Source organism: Hyaena hyaena, unplaced genomic scaffold, assembly GCF_003009895.1.
Source record: "Hyaena hyaena isolate Hyena2069 unplaced genomic scaffold, ASM300989v1 scaffold_176, whole genome shotgun sequence".
In the NCBI taxonomy this organism is placed as follows: Eukaryota; Metazoa; Chordata; class Mammalia; order Carnivora; family Hyaenidae; genus Hyaena; species Hyaena hyaena.
The window spans coordinates 862,920-882,807 of record NW_024080809.1 but is presented as its reverse complement, the minus strand read 5'-3'; the positions used below and the strand labels follow the sequence as shown (position 1 = coordinate 882,807).

The 19,888-nt window shown below is 59.0% G+C and overlaps 1 protein-coding gene across 7 annotated transcripts in view; it reads left to right on the top strand.

Moving 5' to 3' along the window:
* The window catches only part of ZMIZ1 (zinc finger MIZ-type containing 1), a 231,926-nt gene that overhangs the window by 185,064 nt on the left and 26,974 nt on the right, over positions 1 to 19,888 (top strand). For all 7 annotated transcript variants that reach the window (XM_039240532.1, XM_039240529.1, XM_039240534.1 and 4 more), the window contains one exon: positions 11,401 to 11,545. In XM_039240532.1, coding sequence (XP_039096463.1) covers positions 11,401 to 11,545 — 145 coding nt within the window. The remainder of the gene's footprint in view (positions 1 to 11,400; positions 11,546 to 19,888) is intronic.

Here is a 19,888-nt window from a genome sequence, read left to right as displayed (position 1 = left end):
CGTCTCCTTATGCTGGAGGCAGGAGGAAGGAGGACACAGACCAACTAGCCAGCACTGAGCTGGGCAGTCTCAGCAAGGTCAGCTACCCAGGGAAGAGCCGGATTCCGTTCACCACCCCCCCACCCCCCCACCGATTCCCCGAGAGTGAGCCGTGGGCAGTGCTGTTCAGGCCCCAGGAGAAATTATAGTACAAGATAGAAACAGGCTCTCCGGGTAGCACCTGCTGGAATGAGGGGCAGAGCTTTCCACAGCTCCTGGGGGCACACAGTGCGGCCCAGATCTGGTCTTGCAGACCCCTGGGCATACCGTGCCAAGGTCAACAGTATGGGGAGAGCTCTCCTCCACCATGCGGGGTCCTGGAGCAAAATGGAGCTGGGGAGACTCTTGGCACTCAGGACCCTCCTCCCAGTGGACATTCTGGTCAATTCCTGGGTAGCCACAGGACCTGAATGGGGGGGGGGGCAGATACACAGAGGCCACCTGGCTTCAGTCTGTTGTGGGGTGTCTGGGGTCCTTCTCCCCTTCTCAGCATGCTTGCTTTGCCATCACTGCTGCATAAGTTTCAGCTGAGGTGGTCTAGACCCCCCCACCCTTACCCTACTAGCAGTAGGTGTCCCCAGAGTAAGAGGAGAAACCCGTGCCTTGGGCCTAGCCTGTTGCATGCTCGGGTGTGCCTTGAGCCAGGTGCCCCAGCTTCTCTGCTCCTGCCCTTCGTTTCTGAGATGGGGGCTGTGGCCACTCCATGACCAGGTAGTTTATGAGGGTCCAGGGCCAGCTCACACACCCCTCGCAAGGGCACGGGACACAGTGATGGCTCCCTGCCAGCCGGTCTAAGCGGCGGCAGCACTTTGGCCCAGGAGGCCCTCTGCCCCGGACCCTCGCTCAGGCTGGCAGCACCGAGGGGGCATCACCAAGGGGAAGGTAGCATTCTCTTTTGATGAAAATGGCCTCTTGAGCTTGTTTGGGGTTGTCTTTTCGACTAAATGAGCTATCCTGGAAGGAAGGCTGCAGACGGTGGTGGGAGGTAGGCAGAGAACTTTCCAGGCTGGGATTTTCCTAAAGCCCACGGACAGGCTCAACCTGTCTGGCATCTCCTCTGGGGTCTGAGGACCTGCCCAGCAGGGTGAGGGACGGCCAGACCGGTTTGAGAACCATCCCTGCAGCTCTGGCTCTGAGGTCCCCTGGAGTTCAGTTCCCAGGGTGAGTTCACATGCCTGGAGCCTCCAAGCTCCTGCTGACCCAGCCAGCCCTAGGGGAGAAGGCTGGGGGCATGTGCCGGGGTTTCTGGGAGGAAGGGCACGGCCCAGAGGCCCTCTCTGGCCAGGCAGGGACCTGAGGTGGCAGGTAGGGCCAGGCAGGGCCGGCCGTGAGCCTCCGCGCACATCCGGGGATTGCAGGATGGGCTGCCTGTCCCTCACCGTCCTCCCCACATGTGGGGCCTGAGTGTGTGTGCAGATAAGAGGGGAGGCAGACATGGAGAGGGGCAGGGCGCCGGCAGCCAGAGGGCCAGCAGATGATTCCTCCTTGTCTTGACTGACTTACCCACACAGTGATGGGAGGTGACAGAGCAGGGAGCAGAGTGTGGGAATGATCTAGAAAAACCAGCAGCTGAAACTCAGGGCAGCGTGCTGCTGCTGGCGGTAGTGCAATGATACAGCTGTTTTGCAGGAGAGTAAGATTCTCTCGCTAGGAAAACATCTCTTGTTTTATGGTCCAGAGCTCAGCTGTCAGGGCCACCAAAGGCCAGCCTGCGACCCCCCAGGAACACTGTTTTCTGTAACCAGAGGGAAGTCCTACCCGTCAGCAGGAGAGACTGCAGAGTCCTCTCCCTCTGGCAACCCCTTCCCCAGCCCCCATTCCCCCTGGGCCCTGCTCTCAGACCCCACCGGATCCATTACCTTCTCTGGGCTCCTGGCTTTATTAAATGGGGTACCTGGGCAAGGCGAGATCTCTGGAGCCCTTTCCCTCTATAACCCTGGGGGCCGGGGGTGGGTGTGGCGAGGGAAGTGTCCAGGCGGGACGTGAGGACACGCAGCTCGTCCCACAGTCCCGTAGCACCTGTAGGATTGAGAAGGGGGAGGCTGGCCTCAGCCCTGAGAGATGTGACCCCTATTAGGAGAGCGGGGCTGATTCATGGAGCCACAGACTTCAGAGAGCACAGCGCCTACCCCCTCTTACATGTGGCCCTGAGATAGGAGGAAGTTGCCTGGGGTCACAAAGGAAGTCGGTGCAGACTGTGGGACAAGAAGCTGGGATGTCGCCAGATCACGGGATGGGAGGTGGGCTGGAGGCACGCGGCCGCCTCCTGGGGGAGTGGCCGTCCTCACATCTGTGACATCACACACTCCGGGAGGTGAAAGAGAAGCCATCCTGGGCCAGCAGCAGGGTCACTACTGTGTTTCAGTCACCTGCCGTTGAGCCTCCATTTCTGCTTTGTAAAATACAGACAGCCTCATCCTTGGCCGCCGCCCCCCCCCCCCCCCCCCCCCCCCCCCCCCCCCCCCCCCGCCGGGAGATTGTGAGGCTCAGTGAAGCAGAGGGTGCCTGGCAGGGGAAAAGAGTAAGGGGCTGTCTCTGTACCCTGGCGATCCCAGCGGGCCCTCCCTGTCCACACTGGGGTGCAGTCACCCCATTTCACAGGCATGCACATGGGCCCCAGGCGTCTTCCATCTCCAGGGCACCTGGCAGAGGTGGGCCCCCAGAGGAGGACAGGCAGAGGAACAGTTACGCGGATGGCTCAGGGGTCATGGGCCAGAGCAGGAATCCTGACCTTGGCTCCTGCCCCTCGTCCCACCTCGTGCTAGATACACAGAGGCACGTGGACTGAGGAGGGGCTGAGGGTCTGCCCGGGCACCCTGGTGCACCACCCGGTAGTTGGGGGCAAAGGAGAGGCCCTTTGTCAGCTGCTCTGTCGGCCCGGAGGGGGGCTGCAAAGCCCGTCCCTGCTCCCAGGGGCTCCCGAGGAGGGAGACTGCCCAGACTGGCCACTGACACCGCATGGCCCGAGAGCAGGGTCAGAAGTGAGCAGCTTCTGCGCTCAGATATGTGGGGGCCTGTCGTCTTTTCCAATTCTGAGAGTCTGGCAGGGGAAACGGGCCTCGCTGGGGACTCGGGAGCAGCACGGGCTGCCCAAGGAGCACCCAGTAAGGAACAGGTGCTGCAAGCCTGGGCCCACAGTGTGGAAGCATTTTCGTGATGCCTTTGCAGATGAGTGAAAGGAATTGTGTTTTTCTTGAGCAACAGCATGTAGAAGGGGAGACAGGGAAGCTTCTCCATCCTAAAGGAGCATGTGCTCAGTAACTGTAGGAACGTTTATTTGTATATAGTCCTTCCTGTATGCCAGGCACTCTACCAGCATCTATGTACATTAGCTGATGTAATCCTCCCGACAGCTTAGGAGGTAGGTAATATTTATTCTCCCCATTTTACTAAAGGGAAAACCAAAGCACAGAGAGGTTAAGTAACTCACCCCAGGTCACACAGCTGCCAAGTCTTAGTTGGGATTGGAACCCAAGCTGCCTGGCTCCGGTGTGTGTGTCCTCGGCCACTCTGCCTTCGGAGGCCGGGGGATAGTCAGCATTTTACAGTAAAGACTCTGGCACAAGACTCACCATTTCTTACATGTGGTTCAAAGCTTGCGCCCTTCCTTCATCCTGGAGCTCCTCACACCCGGCCTGTGGACAGAGGTTCCTCTTCTTGTCTTCCCACTTTACAGATGATGTGGAGAAACCAGTCCCCGCCTGAGCCACATCTGCCCCCATGTCCTCCTCCCCTCCTGGCCCCTCACTCGCCAGAGCCCAGCAGGGTCCTGGTCCCCGGATACACGCAGGAGTCCCTGTGGTCTCTAACTGCCAAGCTTCCCTAGGCAGTGGTCCCAGAGTCCCCTGAGTGGGGGGACAGATGGAAGGTCAGAGGCTGGGATGGCATGACCTGGCTCTGGAGGCTGGAGAAGGAAGAGCCGCAGCATTGCCAGGGAGCCCAGGGCGAGGTGCTCCGGGAAGGCCCTTGGCCTTCCCCTGTGGGATGGACCCATCCACACGAACCCCAGTGTCAACCCAAGAGCAGAGAGAACCCAGGGCGGCAGCCAGCCTCCCACAGTACAGGAGCCGAGGCTGTTTCTCTAACCTGCTTTCCTTCCCTTCTTCTATTTTGGCGTGGCCCACCAGGGGGTGTGCATGTCATAAAACAGGCGTCAGTTGACTCGGTTACAGATGTTATGATGGCAACGCCAGTCACCAGACACTTCATGATAGGATTCCTTTCGGGGCTGATGCTCCTGAGGCCGGGTCCCAGCCCCAGGGGAATGGGGAGCTGCCAGCAGGGTCAAAAGCCCCAGAGCACCAGTCACAGGTGTACCCCGGTTGTCTGGCTCGTGGATGCAGCAGGCGCAGTCTGTCCGTCCCTCCCGCCTTGCCTGCATTAGGTTATCCAGCTGTGATTCATTTCAGTCCGTTGGTTGTGTCAGTGCATAGCCTGTACCAAGGGCCGTGCTGGGCGCCGGGCCTGCGGAAGCGACCCCCTCGGCTCCCGTCGAGGCCCATGGGGCTCATGCTCTCACAGCACGACAGTGCACCTTCCCCCGGAAAGCCCGGCTCTCTGAGTCATTTCCGCATCCATTGAGCATCTCCCATCTCCACCAAGCCGCGTGCGGCCTCCGGGGACACAGACCGGAGAGAGGTGATCAGAATACATTTGTGGGAAAATTCCTCTGGCCGCCTTGCAGAGAGTGGGTTGGCAGGAGGCAGGTTTGGAGACAGAGATAAATGATGGGCCCGGCTTGTCATAATTCAGGGGAGAAGGGACAAGGCCTGCAGGAGGTGATTGCAACCGGCAAGCAGCAAAGGGGACAGACACACCGTGGAGAGGGCCAGGCTGCAGGGGCCCCTGCGTGGGGCAGGGGAGGGGGCGTCCTCCGGAGGTGGCTCCAGGTGCTCCCGGGGATTTGGGTGGACGAGGGGACAGGAACTTGACACGGGCGGGGGGAGCCCAGCATGGAGGCCCGTACTTGCTCCCAGCACCGGGCAGGGCCCTCCAGACGCCCGTGCCAGACTTTCCCACTCCCGCTGCCACTCCGGAGGGTCCTGCATGGATTCAGTGAGCTGATGGCCCGGGGACATATGAGAACGTGTTCTTAATATTCCTCATTGAGCAGTGAACTACTGGCATGCGCCCAAGGGTGCTTTGTGCCTCGTCCTGCAAGTCTTTCTCACTCCCTTCCCCGGGACACGGCCACCGCCTCCCGGACACCTCTGAGTCCTGCCCCTGCCCTGGGTCTCAGAAGCCCCTTTCTCCCTCCTTCCCTTTCTTCCTCCGTCCCCCTCTTCTCTCTCACACACGCTCGCTCGCTTGCTCGCTCACATACACTCACAGAGTTCCTCTGTTCTCCAGCAGCCTTTTAGCCGCTAAGATGCTCTTTGATACTTAATACGCCTTTGTTTCATTTTGCATGTAGCTTCCCCAGGCTGCAGTGCATTTGATAATCGTCTAGCTTGGCCCTTACATACAGGTCTCTGTGCCTTCCCCCTCACGCACCGCCACCCCCCCCATCCCTTCCCAGTCTGCAGACCTTCCTCAGAACGAGCAGCCCAGGCTTCTCACTGTCTGAGCATCCCCTGCTCGCTTCTATAAAGAACAAACGGCTTGTTTCCTGTGGCCACTTGGCTGCCCCTGGCTCCTGGCTGCTTTTCAAGCTGGAGTACAGCCTGGCGAGGGGCAGGCAGCCTTTCTCCGGTGCCCGGGTGAGCTCGATCACCCCTCTGATGCTCTAACTCCCCGACCCCAGCCTCTGCCTCTCCTCCACCCACACCGGCTCATTGTCTGCGGCCCCGCTGGGCTTGTCTGGAGAATGCGGCTCCACCCTCCCTACCTGCAGTTCCCAAGTCCTGCCTTGCAGCCTCTTCCCACCCCCACGCCGCCAGCTCTCTGGTAAGACCAGCCCGGCCCCGCTTGTCCCTCTGGCCAGCCCATCCTGCGGGTCCCCTCTGCCAGCAGCTGCAGGTACAGAGACATGCAGGGCCTGTCACTGTCCCCAAGGAAGACACATCTGAGACAAGCCAGGGCTAGGATGGCACTCCGGGCCTGCCCTCGCTTTTATATCTGGTTGCCTTTTGCTTGTCCCTCACGCATACTGTGGTGGCTGCAGGGGGAGGAGCCAGGAACATCTTGGGGAACAAACATTGGGAACTTTCCCACCCTGTCCTCCTAGATGTACATCGTGGGCCCTCCTGATGCTCAGAACTCAAGTTCGTTTCCATTTCTCGTTCAGAAGTGTTCACACTGCCTTAGTCGTAGCACCTTCTGCCGCAGGAGTCCCTAGACATGTCTACTGTATCCCCTTAATAGAAGATGCCACCCACTGTCATACATGCCACTATGTCCCGCTAGGAAGGAAGCAATGCCACTAATCACACCATGACATGGCATCGACTGTAAGACACGTGCTGTGGGCACAGGGCCCTAGTTTAAGCTCGTGGCAGGTCCAGAAGGGGAGTCCTGGTACCCCTGCGGCCTCCTGGGTAAGTTGCAGGGAGACAAGTGCAGGCGGTCAGAGCATGAGAGCTCAACTGTCGTGTCACCTCCCGGCCTGAAACCCCTCTCCTGTCCACTGACCCTCAGGGCTGTGCCTTTCCCTGTGATGCAGCCATCAGGAACTTCGCTGCTGAAGACCAGGGCCCGAGCCCGGGTCCTGGGGTGCTCAGGACCCCAGGGAGCCCCTCAGATGGCTGCTGCTGGGCTAGGAGTCCCGTGGCGGATCTCAGGGAACCCAAAATTCCTCCCTTTCGGGGCTAAAGGCACTTTGCAGTGGCTGAAGCGAAGGCAGAGCCATCTCTAAAGGAGGACTTGATTTTTGCCTCCTGTATCTCAGGCAAAGCAAGGCACTTGATACTGTCCTCACTCTGCCCCTTGGCACCCACCCCAGTGACTCAGGAGGAAGGGGCCACTCCACAGAGCCTGAAGCCTTGTAGGCAAATAGGCCTATCATCTGCTCCAGGGCCCAGGACTTACAGGTGCCCTGCACCCTCCCCAGCCCCTGGGCACTTCAGAACTGCACACCTCTTCAGTTCATTTGACTCCCTTGTATGGTCCCAAGGGGTCAGAGACACCTAGGCCCCCACGCTGTTGGTTACTTATCTGCCAGCCATGGTCAATGATGTTAATTGCATTTCTCACAAACACGTGTATAGCACGTACTAGGGCCTGATGGTAACTCAGCTCACCCTTGCAACTACCCTATGAAGTGAGGAGTAGAAGACCTCCACCCCAGTTTAGAGATGAGAAAACTGAGGCCCAGGAAGGTTAGGCAACTTGCTCAAGGTGTCACACGGTGGTAGAGACTGAGCTGGGGTCAGGTTTCACGGACTGGCTCCAACGTCAGTGCCTCACCAGCTCGCCCAGGGCTGTGTGGTAGGTGTGGGATCGAGGGACTGCTTTGCTGGGGCTACTGTGGGTTACAGGGTTTCTTTGTTTCCCTGCCCGGCCTCCCTCCCTCTCTGGCTTCTGCTCAGATAACCTTGTAGTTGATTGACGACACTAATTAGAGCTCACATCCATTCTCTGAGGCAAGGCCGCTCCTGCTAAGCCCATTTCACAGATAAAGAGATTGGGTCTCCAAGCCATGAAGCAGCCTGTGTGAAATCTCACAGTGGCGGGACATGAGCGAAGTCCTGTCACCTGTGGAACTACAGAGCCGGGGCACTTAGCCCCCACTTCCCGTGGCCTGCCCACCATTGTCCCTGCCCGCTCCTGGGGCAGCGTGGGTACTGGTGCCCGTGGGGGCTGCCTTGATGCCTCCTGGAGGGGGCAGGGGTGGCCGCCTCCCATCCACAAGGTGCTTTCCTGCCAGTACGAGCAGGGAGCATCTGCAGACCCTCACCTGCTTTCCAGAGACCACACGCTGCCTTCTGGGTCTCCAGACGCTGTTTTCAGCACTTTACAAGGGTTAGTGTCGTGTAAATGTGACAACAGCCCTGTAAGGAGTGAGCATTACTATTAATGCCTATTTAACAGATAAAGAAACTGAGGCCCAGAGTTTGCCCAAGGTCATGTAGCTCTAAGTGGTGGAACCTAGACTGTCCGGGTGAGTGGTGCTCCCAGAACCAGGCAGAAGGCTGGTCCCGGTGGCTGTCCACGCAGTCTGAGGGGCCCCTGTGATGCGGGTGGCTGGTATCCCCTCCTGAAACTCTTCCCGTCCCTGCCACTCCATCCAGGGACTCTTCATGCCTGGCACCCCTCCCGAGTCCCAGAGCCTTGGTCCCTTTTCCTTCCCTCCCCCCGCCCCCCGCAGAGAGTGCCCAGGGCAGAGACACACAGGACCAGGAGAGACGTGCAGGCAGGGCTGGCCCATCGAGCACCACGCATGCTCAGCCCAGCCCAGATGCACACACATGCAGTGCACACCCCGACACCCCCCCGCTGTGCTGTCTCTCGGTTCTTGTGCGATCCCCTACCTGCCTCTGCCTGTCAGTCCCCCAGGGTCTCTGGTGGTGCCCGCACCCCCTCTGTGGCTGTGCTTCCCACCCGTCGTCACTAACGGGCATTTGCCTCACAACAGCTTGTGTTGGTTTACGCCGTGTCCAAGCGGCGGCCACCACGTGTCTGCCAGTGTGGCCTCCGTGCTCACTGGCTGCTCAGGCCCAGGGGGTGAAGGGTGTCGCCGCCCCCGCTCCCTGCCCTTTCCCTCCTGGTTGTAGAAACGTGGCCGTCCTGGCATCTGTGATACCGTGACTGCCTAGTACACATGTCACATCTGCGCACAGCGTTCCAGGCTCTTCACCGCCAGCCTCTGCCATGCCACCAGCCCCCTTTTATTCCCTTAACGGGAAACCACTCCATTGGCAGGAGGAAGACAGGGGCTGTCCTTGGGCAAGCAGGGGGGTGGCCCGTGACCTTGGAGGAAAGCTCTTGCGTGGTGCAGTGGCCCCCGGGAGGAGTGAGGGCTGGGAGGCGCGGACAGCGGGCGCCACCATCTGTGGCCATCCTTTGTGCTGGCGGCCGAGCAGTCCCTCCGTCACCACGGTCCGGCAGGCCTCGTGCTTGGCGTGCAAATGAGCCTCCAGATGCCCCGTGCCCGCCCCGCCTCCCATCCCCCCCCACACACACAAGAAACGGTAACTAGAGGCTTGGGAGAAGAATGGAACAATCTGGAAATTCATTTCTGTTTGTTCCAACCTCTCTGAATAGGCTGCTCCCCCCACCGTCCAGCTGTGGCAGATGTGTGCTGGATGCCCGCTCTAGGGGCGCTTTGCCACCATTCCAGGCAGACACACGCCAGAGTAGGGGTCTCCCCGTGCAGGTGGTGGCAAGATGAGCCTCACAGAGAGGGGCAGGACACTCTCTTAAGACCTAGCTCGCCCCTCAGCAGCCCCTCCTGGAGGCAGGAACAGGTGCTCTCCCAACCGGAGCTCACAGGCTGCTTTTCAGCCTGCACTTTCCTCCTTGACCCACGTCCCTAGGCCCTGCACCCGCAGAGCAGACAAACGCAGCAACCCCGGAGGGCCCATCAGCGTCCCGCCCTGTTCCCTGCAGGAACTGCTGCCCTTCCCTTGCCCTTGAGCCCCCAGCCGGTCCCTGGTAACCGGTGGACCTTGCTCCCAGGCAGCTTTAGCTGGACGGCATGGGGAGGGTTCTGCTGGCCCTAGCGGCTGGCCCCTGGCCCCCGGCCGCCCGGGGAGAAGGAAGAACCCACCTCTCCCCACTACTGATCGAGCTTACACAGGCCACAGGAAGGGGCAGAGTGTGTCATGGTTTCAGGGGGGTCCCCAGCCCTGCCTTTCGGGTTTTTGGGCCAGTGGGGCACTCTGTCCAGGGTCGGGGCAGTTCCAAGTGACAGCCCTGTGCAGCCACTCCAGGCAGGGCTTTGTGCCTTAAAGTGTTTCCCCCCAGTGTGAGCTGATTGTGATAAAGGGCCTGGTTCACGTGAGGCCTCACTGGGTTGGCAGGGCTGGAGACCACAGCCACTGGGTGTTTGCCTCCTGAAGGGTTTCATCTGCTCTCCCACATCTTGGTTCAGGCTTGGTTCCTCACCGGGGTGTGGGGCAGGGGACACTGTCTGCACCGCTGCCGGTCTAGCTATGGTTACTGTGAGTGACTTCGCCGGTCTGGGCTCAGTCTGCTTCTCTGCAAAATGGGGATAAGAGGGGCCGTTCTGGATCGCGCAGGGCAGATTTGAACACAAGGACCCCGAAGCGTGTTGTACATCTAGATGGGAGGGGAGGGCCTGGAAATGAGGGAGTGGGCTCTGCATCCAGCCAAGTGGCTGAGCTGAGCGGGCCTGGTTCTGAAGGCTCCCGGCTGCCCGGCGGGGCTGACTACTTCCAGAGCTATCAGACCACACCAGTCTGGCTGAAGTACTCACGGCAGGAGGGGGACGGTGACCAGGGTGTGCTCACCCCTTTTTGCTCCCACACAATCATCTCATCAGTTTCCCCATGCACCCCTCACCGCAGCCCTGGGAGGGAGGGCGGGCGGGAGTCATTCCTCTTCCCCTGCAAGCACACTGAGGCCCAGAGACGGTCTCCAAGCTCGGCTAGTTCACACGGCAAGGTGGTGACGGCCCAGCCTTCCAGACTCCCTCATGCTCCTTGGGAGGCCTGGCCAGACAAACTAACCTTGAGCTGCTCTTGGCCCCTGGTGGTTATATCAGGACGGTGGAGGATGATTCCCCAGCACCCATTAATGGCAGCTGCTTTTCTCTTGGTGTGTAAGGTCTCTGAGCTTGGACGTCCTGGGTCCTCATGTGCTTTTCTGCCCTTCGTGCCCCCGGCACACGCTAGCAGCCCCCCACCCCCGAGCTGCCCTCTGCCCTGGAAATCCTTCGTTCTCCGAAGCTTGGGTGCCCAGCAGCACAGGGGCCAGCCGCCGGGCTGACGGGAAGGCATGGGCACTTCTGCGGGGAGGACTTCCAGGGAGGATCTTGCAGGCACTCCTGGGACCGTCACTAGGCTCCAGGAAGGCTCTGGATGCCCTGTGCAGTGTGCCCTGCCTGCCTTCCCCCTGGGGGGAAGCCATGTTCGGCTGACGGTCCAGAGGCTTCGCTGAGAAGTCTTGATGGACCAGCACTTCCTAAGCTCACCCCACACAGCGTCTGTGCGTGGCTCCCTCCCTCTTGCCCCAGTGGTGTGTCCTCTGACGGTCCCCTCCATCATGTCCAGTCTCTCCTCTTTGCCGCCTCTGGGCTGTCCTTCTCAAAGTGGCGGCTGTTGAAAAGCACCCCCCTCCAGCATCAGGAGTCTTTTAGCCCTTCCTTTGGGGTATTAGTCCCACGGCCCAGGTGGGGAGGCTTAGTGCGTCTCCGGGCATCACGCGAAGATGGGAGCACCCAGTCTGGGCCGGCGAGGGGGCTGTGGGCGTGGCAGGGGGAGGTGCTGCAGGGCCCACTGACCTTCCTGTCCTTCCTTGTAGCCCTGCTGTCGTCCTGGTGCGAGGAGCTCGGCCGCCTGCTGCTGCTCCGACATCAGAAGAGCCGCCAGAGCGACCCCCCCGGGAAACTCCCCATGCAGCCTCCCCTCAACTCCATGAGCTCCATGAAACCCACTCTGTCGCACAGGTGAGTGGGCGCATACCTCCAGGGGCAGGCTCTGGGCAGCCAGCCCTCGGGCCCCGATGTGTCCTTGGAAGAGCCCCTCAGGTGCCAGGACCGGGGTGGGAGTCTCTGAGCAGCCATGAGGATGTTCCCTGTTTTCTCAAATGCCACTGCTTCTCCCACATCACGGCAGAGGCTACAAGCGCTGGTCTTACCCAGCCCGACTGCTTTGTCCCTTCGGCGGAGGGCTGTCTCTTCATTTAGGTTTTAGCCTTTGGGCTGAAAGCTAACTGTCCTGAGCCCAGGGTCTTCCCCCTTTTCCTGAGCAAGGCGTTGGGCGACTGGGAGACACCCAGAGCCCAGAAGGGGCTCAGGAGCATCACAGAGTTGATGGTCCCCCCTGCAGATGGATGGGGATGGAGCCAACCCAGGCTGACCGTGCAGGAGCCGAGTGAGGCTGGGCTCTTAGTGCAGGGGTGGGGCCACCAGAAGCCCAGGGACATAGGTGGGAATGGCTTGGCGGAGGCCATCAGGCACTGCGGTACTGGCCAGTCTGCCCTGCACAGCCTCAGAAGGAGCGTGTGCTCAGGACCAGCAAGCCCTGCAGTTAAGTATCCTGCAAGTCCCTTACTGAGCCGGGCATGCGCTCTCTGAGAGCTCTCCCAGCCGACCCTGGAGCAGCAGGCCTGCCATGCCATCTGCTTTTCCTCTGCGGGTTCCGCTGACAATGAGGCTGGAGAGGGCGGGGCGCATTTGCTGTCAGAGCGAGGCTCTCATTCATTACCCAGCCTGACCGAGGCACCCGCGGCCCAGAGCACGCTGCAGGAGACCTGGGCCACACCACGGGGTGGGGGTGAGCTGCCACAGAGTCAGGCACTGGCCACACTCGACAAATTGAATCAGAGACTGTTGGTTCTCAGAGCTACGGGGAGCTCCTTAGGGCCATCACCCCGCCCAGACAGGATGGCCCCCTACACATGGTTCGCAGCCTCTGCCAGAGGCACTTTATAGGACAGCCAGCCCGCCACCGCTGCCCAGGGCCACTGCCCCAGCACACCCTCAGCTCGACCTGTGACTACCCAAACTCAGGATAGCCCCCCTTCTGTGCAGGTTTCTTGGTGGGCCTTCCTGCCGGCATTCGGGCCAGGGCATTTTCCATGGTGTGGGACTTTGCAGGGCATTTAATATCTCGGTCCCTGCCCACTCGGTTCTTCTACTGGCCCCCCACCCCCATGGTGCTAAAGTACCTTCATACATTGTTGGGGGTGAGGGATTCACCTGTGCTTAAGAACCACGGCTCTAGAGAGACAGAACCCACCTCTGGCTGCCCTCTTCCCCTCGCCCGGGCTCAGCAAAGAGCCACAGGTCTTGTCTGTCCGCGAGGCTCCCAGCCACTGTGCCCTAGCTGTGGCTGAATGCAACCCAGACCACCAGCCTGCGTTTACCCTCCTTTTAGCCTGTCCCCACTGCGCCCCCCCAGACCCGTCCTGCCTCTCGGTGCCTCACGCGCCCTGTTCTGCCAGCCTGTCTTCCTCCGACTGGGCCAGGGCCCTGCAGCCCCAGGCCTGCCTCAGACCTGCTTGGCCATGACTGTGGAGGCCGCGGAATGCCAGGGATGTGGGCCCTGGCCGGGCCTTTGCCAGGTTGTTGCTGAGCTGAGCTGCTGGCCTGAGAACGGCCCGGCCCGTCACCAGCAGAGGAGGAGCCGCATCTTGCTAGCTGGGGAAGTAAGACCCAGTGAGGCGGATCGGGAGCCGGCGGATCGAGACAGGGGGAGGGTTAGGTGACAGGTAGGCCTGGCCTCGGGGTTCAGAAGGAGGAAAGTGGCTGGGCTGTCAAGAGGCTTCCCAAAGGACATGGGCCTTGACCTTCAAGGACTTGGTCTGAGAGCTGGGCAGGTGCGTTCTAGGAGTTTGCACCGGCTTTCTGTCAGTGGGCTGAAGAGCCACTGGCCGGTACCCAGTGCCGCCTGTGCCACTACTGGTTTGGCTCCCTGTATGTGCTCGGGAAATGATGGAGTATGCAAAACACGGCCTCTCGGAGGTGGGAGAGCCCTGTGCGCTGCAAGATTTCACGGAGAGCTGGTGGGTGACCAGTTGCTTCCACGGAATGTGGCCTTCTTAACATAGCACCTTCTGAACAATACCTCCCACCCTGAATGTCAGGACAAGAAGGGAAGGCGGGCCCAGAGCAGGACAGTGACTCACCGGTGAACACACAGCACTGAACCACACACAGTGCTCTGCCCTTCACTCTGCTGCTGGCCATTCAAGATCAGCGAGGGGGCGTCTAGTGGTTAACCCACCCCTGAACCAGACCTTGCCCTGTTTCCTGTTCTGCAGCAGGGCAGTTGAGACCAGAAAGAAGTGTCATCAGTTGAGCAAGGACCGGTCCACATCCCTGCAGGCCCAGGGCCGAGGCCAAGGGCACATCGTGAGCCAATGATCTGAGGTTGGCTGGTGTCTATTCACGGCTTCATGAATTGCCTGGGAAATTCCCATAGGGGCATTGCCTTGTAAGTCCTCATGTAATTTCCCAAACCAGAAGGAAAGAAAGTTGAAGAGAAAGTCAAGTACTTTCACAGAAAGGAGACTTTTCTGATCACCCTCCCCCACAACTGTATTGAATGATGTGGGGACAGAAGCCCTTCTTGCCTTATAGCTAAGGAGACCCTGAGCCAGGTGAGCTCGAGGACCCTGTGATGTTGAGGATTGAGTGCTTGGGGTGGTTGGCTGTTTGAAAACTCGGGGTCCTTGTCTGTAGGCTCTGAGGACAGGTAAATAAAAGAGAGTGAGGGAGCCCTGGAAGCCTGAAGCCCCAGGTTGCTGTGACAGTCAAGTGGTCACAGCCATTTACATTTTTTTGTAATGTTTATTTATTTTTGCGAGAGAGAGACAGAGACAGAGACAGAGAGAGAGACAGAGAGAGACAGAGAGAGAGAGAGGCAAAAAGAGAAGGAGACACAGAATCCGAAGCAGACTCCAGGCTCCGAGCTGTCAGCACAGAGCCCGATGTGGGGCTCGAACTCACAAACTATGAGATCATGACCTGAGCTGAAGTCGGACACTTGACCCACTGAGCCACCCAGGCGCCCCATCAGGGACATTTAGAGGAAAGGTTACACGGAGGTTGGAGCCGCAGCACCAGGCTGGGAGTTGGGGCCTTTGAACCTCTTGAGCCAATAGGCGCACAGTGGCACTACGGCGTCAGAAAGGGTCAGGCCACCACAGCCCCATGGCAGTTGCTGAGAATGACGGTGTCAGGAGGAGTGTCGTGTGCTTGCGCATTTGGGGAGAACTTTCTGGTCTGTGGAGCAGTCGATGGACTGTCTCGGAGTCCGGTCCCCATGAGCTAGCTTCGGGCGGGTGTGTTCTCCACTTCACAGGGATGTACAGAGCTTCAGGTAGGAGAAGGAGGGCCGAGGCGGGACGGGGCCTCGGGACCGCAGCCCTGCAGCCGGACCTCAGCACAGCCCCCGCAGTGGCCTGGACTTGTTGCCAGCAGAAGTTTCTGCCTTCTTTCTCAGATCTTAAATAAGTGGTTAAAAAAGCCATTTGTGATTAGCCCATTGTCCATATGCGAATCAGTGCTGCAAAAGTAATTACAAGCCTGATCCATCTTGTTTACACTCTTCATTTAATTACAGTCAGAGCCCGCTAGGGCTGGGGAACTCTCCAAAATCAAGGGCGCTGCCCTTCTTCCGGGAGAGGGGTTTGCAGCTCCCCAGAAGAGAGGTGCCTGGGTGCAGCCACGGTGCTCCCCTCAGTGCGGCAGCTCCCTGAGCCAGGCTGCGGGCAGCGAGGTGCCGCCCTGGCGTCTTCCAGCTTCAGCAGCTCTGTAACCTCTCTGTGCCTCAGTTTCCCCACCTGTAGCACTCGAATAACAGCAGTGCAGGACTTTGAACATGCTTGTCGCCGGGCCCGGCACACCAGGTGTTCCACGGGCCAGTTGTTATGCCCCCCAACCCTCAGCTGGGTGCCAGTAGACTGGCGCTCTCGCTTGGCCGGCTGACAGAGAAGGGATCAATCAGAGCTGAGCCCTCATGTTCCCCTTTCCTTGGTCGCCTCACACCACCTTCACCGCCTTCGTTGTTAGCTGCTTTTATGTAGCTGTACCCAGAACTCAGAGGGCAATAGGCCCTTCTTGCCCCCAGAAAATTAAAAAAAGAAAGAGAGAGAAAGTGAGAAAGCAAGAAAGAGAAATGACAAAGGGATTGAAGGACCCATAAATCCTGCTCCATTGCTTCCAGATTGCTAAGATATAGGCTCTTTTCCCTTCCTCCTTCCTATTGATAAAATTTAAAACCCTGTAATATGCAGCGAGCAGCGCATTTCCCTCTACATTTCACTGCAGGGAGGGAAGGAAGCGGCCCGAGTCATTGTGATGATAGCGGTGTTAATGGTCCCCCTAAATTAAAGAGGGTGGGAGCTTCAGCTCCTCACTGGCTCGGTGTTTCATTAGTGGTAACTCTGCAGCCTTGCACGGAGATGGGACCAATATAGCCGGATCAGGGAAATTAATTAGGGTCTGACAATACCCTTAATAGGAATTCGTTATTTCTCCCAAATAAAGTGGCTGTTAGAAATGCAAGGGAAGAAATAACTCAGCCCTCCCCTCCTCTCCCGTCCACAAATGTCTGTGTAGATGCTGCCACGGGAGGGACCCGGGAGCCAGGAATCATCACTCCCTCTTGCTGGGCTTTACTCATTTTCTCACATTTAGCAAACATCAGTCAGTGCCCGTGGAGCTGCCAAACAGACACGTGAATCGTCTACTATAACTGCGGCATGAAAAGCTCTTTTATGTGACAAAAAGGGCTGAGGAAATGGGAGAAAGTGTCCTTGGTTCTGCTTATAAGAATCACAAAAGGGAGTATCCAGGCTGGGCTTTGAAGTATAGGTAGGAGTTCGTGAGAAACAGGAAGGCAGAGGAACACTGAGGAAAGCCTCAGAGGCTTAGGAAATGAGCAGGAATGATAGTAACACCCCCTTTCATCAGTAGCCTTTCTGCCAAACTTCTAAGCAGTAGTGTTGTATCAGCAGGTAAACGTGGGTACCTGCATGTAGTCAGGCTGGAGAAACGGAGAGGAAAGCGTATGCACAGATTAACAGGGACTCTGTGCCGGGCACTGTATTGAACTGGTATTTGTATGTTTGTCTTAGGAGAGTGTTAGTCCCATTTTATAGATGAGGACGTTGAGCTAACTTAAGTAATGAGTTCAGGTTTAGAAATTGCCAGTAGCAGAACCCAGGTTTGATCCTAAAAAGTCTGGGTTTAGGGCCCAGAAACTTAGCCTCCTCTACTGCCGGGCCTCCCTCTGTCATTTGAGTGTTAGCCTCAGAGATGTTTAGTTGGAGTCCCTGAGTATTTGCCAGTGTACTCAGTGCAGGCCACAGTTAATGATTTGATGCGTAGAGTCCTGTTTCCTACATCACTATTTGGGTTTTCTCTGCAGCTTGTCTTTGAGTCCAGACTTTTGCAGGTCCTGTGTCCCTTCATGCTGGGAGGCTTCCCTGAGAACCTTCAGGAAGCTGTGCCCCGTGGACTTCTTGGGAACTGCTAGATGTCCCTCGTAGCGTGTGCTGCCCTCGCATTATCTCCATCTTCGAGCAGGGAAATGCCCCCCCTCCGGATCCTTAGCTCGCTGAGACAACGGGACATGGTCAGACCCATCTGGCAGTCTTGGCCTTGACAAGCTCTGGGCCCCTGTGAGATCCCAGATGTGTCTGGGAGAAATGCATCTGTTGAGCCCATTTTATTTTTTTAAAAAATTTTTTTTTTTTTTTTTTTTTAGTGTTTTTATTTATTTTTAGGAGAGAGAGAGAGACAGCGTGAGCAGGGGAGGGTCAGAGAGAGAGGGAGGCACAGACTGAAACAGGCTCCAGGCTCTGAGCTGCCAGTCAGCACAGAGCCCGACGCGGGGCCCGAACCCACGAACCGCGAGATCATGACCTAAGCGAAAGTCGGACACTTAACCGACTAAGCCACCCAGGCGCCCCTGTTGAGCCCATTTTAAAGGGATGGAATGAGTCCTCAAGTGAAAGTCCCTTCATATAGTTCCTTGCTTCTAGAAGCCACGCAATAAATCCTAACAACGGCGGCGGCGGCAGTTTTAGGGGCCTGAGGTGTGCCAGATGTGGCCATTGTGCCTTACACGTGTGAGCTCGTGTAATCTCACGGCAGCCTTTACTATGATCCCCATTTCACAGACAAGGACACTGAGGCATAGAGAGAGTAAGTGGCTGCCTCATTAGCCTCCCTCCGTCACTCTCCCCAGAGGCCAGGACCTCTCACTTCCTGGGTGCCCGTGCCCCGCAGGGTCACAAGCACACTGCGGGTAGTCAGCAATCAAGCTTAAGGAGTGGACACGGTTTGTCCTTCTCAGGCATCCCTCCAAGGCGAGTACGGAGAGGTGGTCTTTCTTTCTGGCACTTTGGTTGGCAGAGGCTTTCTGAGCCCTGTAGGGGTGAGGACGTCATGCCAGGCACAGGTAGCCTGACTCAGGACTCCTGGGGCAAAGGGAAAAAGGCAGGAAGGCTTTCATTTGGGCCCCCACTCAGGCCCTAGGAATGTGAGGAACAAGTAGAGCTTAGGCCAGTGAATGTGGCAAGGGCTTCCTGGAGGAGGTGGCCTTTGGGAGAGGAGCCTGGGAAGGATGAGTGGCATTTTCTCAGGATAAGAATGAAGCCCCCTTATTAGAGGGCATTTGGCAGGCAGAACATGGGTGAGAGTCCAAGTGGCTTCTGGGACTGGTGTCTCTCTGGGTTTACTAGGATTCTCAGGGCAGTGTTGGCTGGGCGAGACTGCAGCTGGTGGGGAGCTGTGGCCTGAACCCAGGCCCTGTTGGATCCAGGGCGCACAGAACCAGGCAGGATTGCCAAGAGTGGGATTCTCAGGGTCCGGGGGGCCCGGGCCTCCCTTTGAATTGCAAGGGAGGAGAGAGTGCTTCCTGACCTGGGCTGAACTTACCTGCAGGTTAAGTAGTATTTGCTGGAGGAAGGAAGGGTCTCAGGACACCCCCCTCCACAGGCCTTCTAGGCCTCCTCTTCATCACCCTAGGCCCCTCCCACCCTGGAAGGGCCCAGGAGCCCAGCTTGTCCTCGCTTCTTGGGCACGGGGAGCCGGAGCCGGGCAGCACGCCCCGCCCCCGGCGGTGGTGTCTGGGTCCTGGCAGAGGCGTCAGCAGGGCTGACTGCCATGGGCCTGTGGGGGCGAGCGCCTTCACTGCGACAGCAGGAGCCGTCTCCCCAGGAGATGAGTCACAGCCGTGTTGGTGCGGCTGCCACTTCTGCTTCTGCAGCAGGTGCGAGTGGGGGCGAGCGAGTCCCTGAGCCCGCCCCTCCGTGCGTGCGGCTGCCCCCTCCCCCGCGTGTGCACAGCAGCACGCCAGCAGGGCTCCCGTGCATGCACGGGTACGTGTCCCCATCCGCACGCATGCACTCCTGGTGTGCGCCTGGGTCCCCGGGCAAACTCGCAGCCAGGCGACGGGATGCCCCGTTTGGGAACAATGGTTACATTTGCTTCTCACCGGCCCAGGGGTGGAGGGGACGAAACAGGAAGGAGCTGGTTTCCGCCCACGGGGCCCACCCACGGAGCTGTGGGGCAGTTGGGAGCCTGTTTGTGGGCCAGTGCAGTATCCTGGTGAGCGGGGACCTCCCCACCCGGGGTGGTGAGGCAGCAGCTGCCTGTGCCCCGCCCAGGCTCAGGTGGGGCCCTGCCAGGCTGCAGGGGCGCCCACAGGGCTTTCCTTCCCCAGCCTGCCAGGCGTGTGCTCAGAGGACACTAACGTCCTCAGTCAGAACTGGCCATCAGCCTGGAGGGTTGCCGGGAGCTGGCGGGGCAGGTGTCCTGGGGAGAGAAGACAGGCTCGCACTTGTGTCCGTTAAGGGGATGGGGGTCCCGTGTTCGATGCTGCACACCTAGAATGAGGGCCTCACAGGACAGCTGTGTCGGGCGTAGGGGGGTCCTCCGCTCTGTTGTTTAGAACTGTAGCCTGCAGGGCCTCCCTTCGAGGCTTTGGTGTCCCAGGCCTGCGAGCAGGTGGTACCCCAGCCCTCCGTGACGTGTGCCAGGGAGGACCTTCTAGCCCAGCTGTGCTGGCTGGCGAGCAGGCGTGTAGCCTGCTCGCCCATGTTGCTGCTGCACCCCTTCTGGGCTCCCTGGGCACCCAGGTCCCAGTCAGCCACCCCAGCTGCAGACTTAGAGCTGTCACCTGTGGCCTGTGCATCTGGGCCTTGTCGCTGACCCACATCACATCTGGCGGGCAGGAGCAGGGAGCAGGCAGGAGGGCTGGGTTCCCGGGGGCCTTTCCTATCCCCAGGCTCTTGGCCTGCTGTTTGCCCCCGGAGATCACGAGTAACGCTCAAG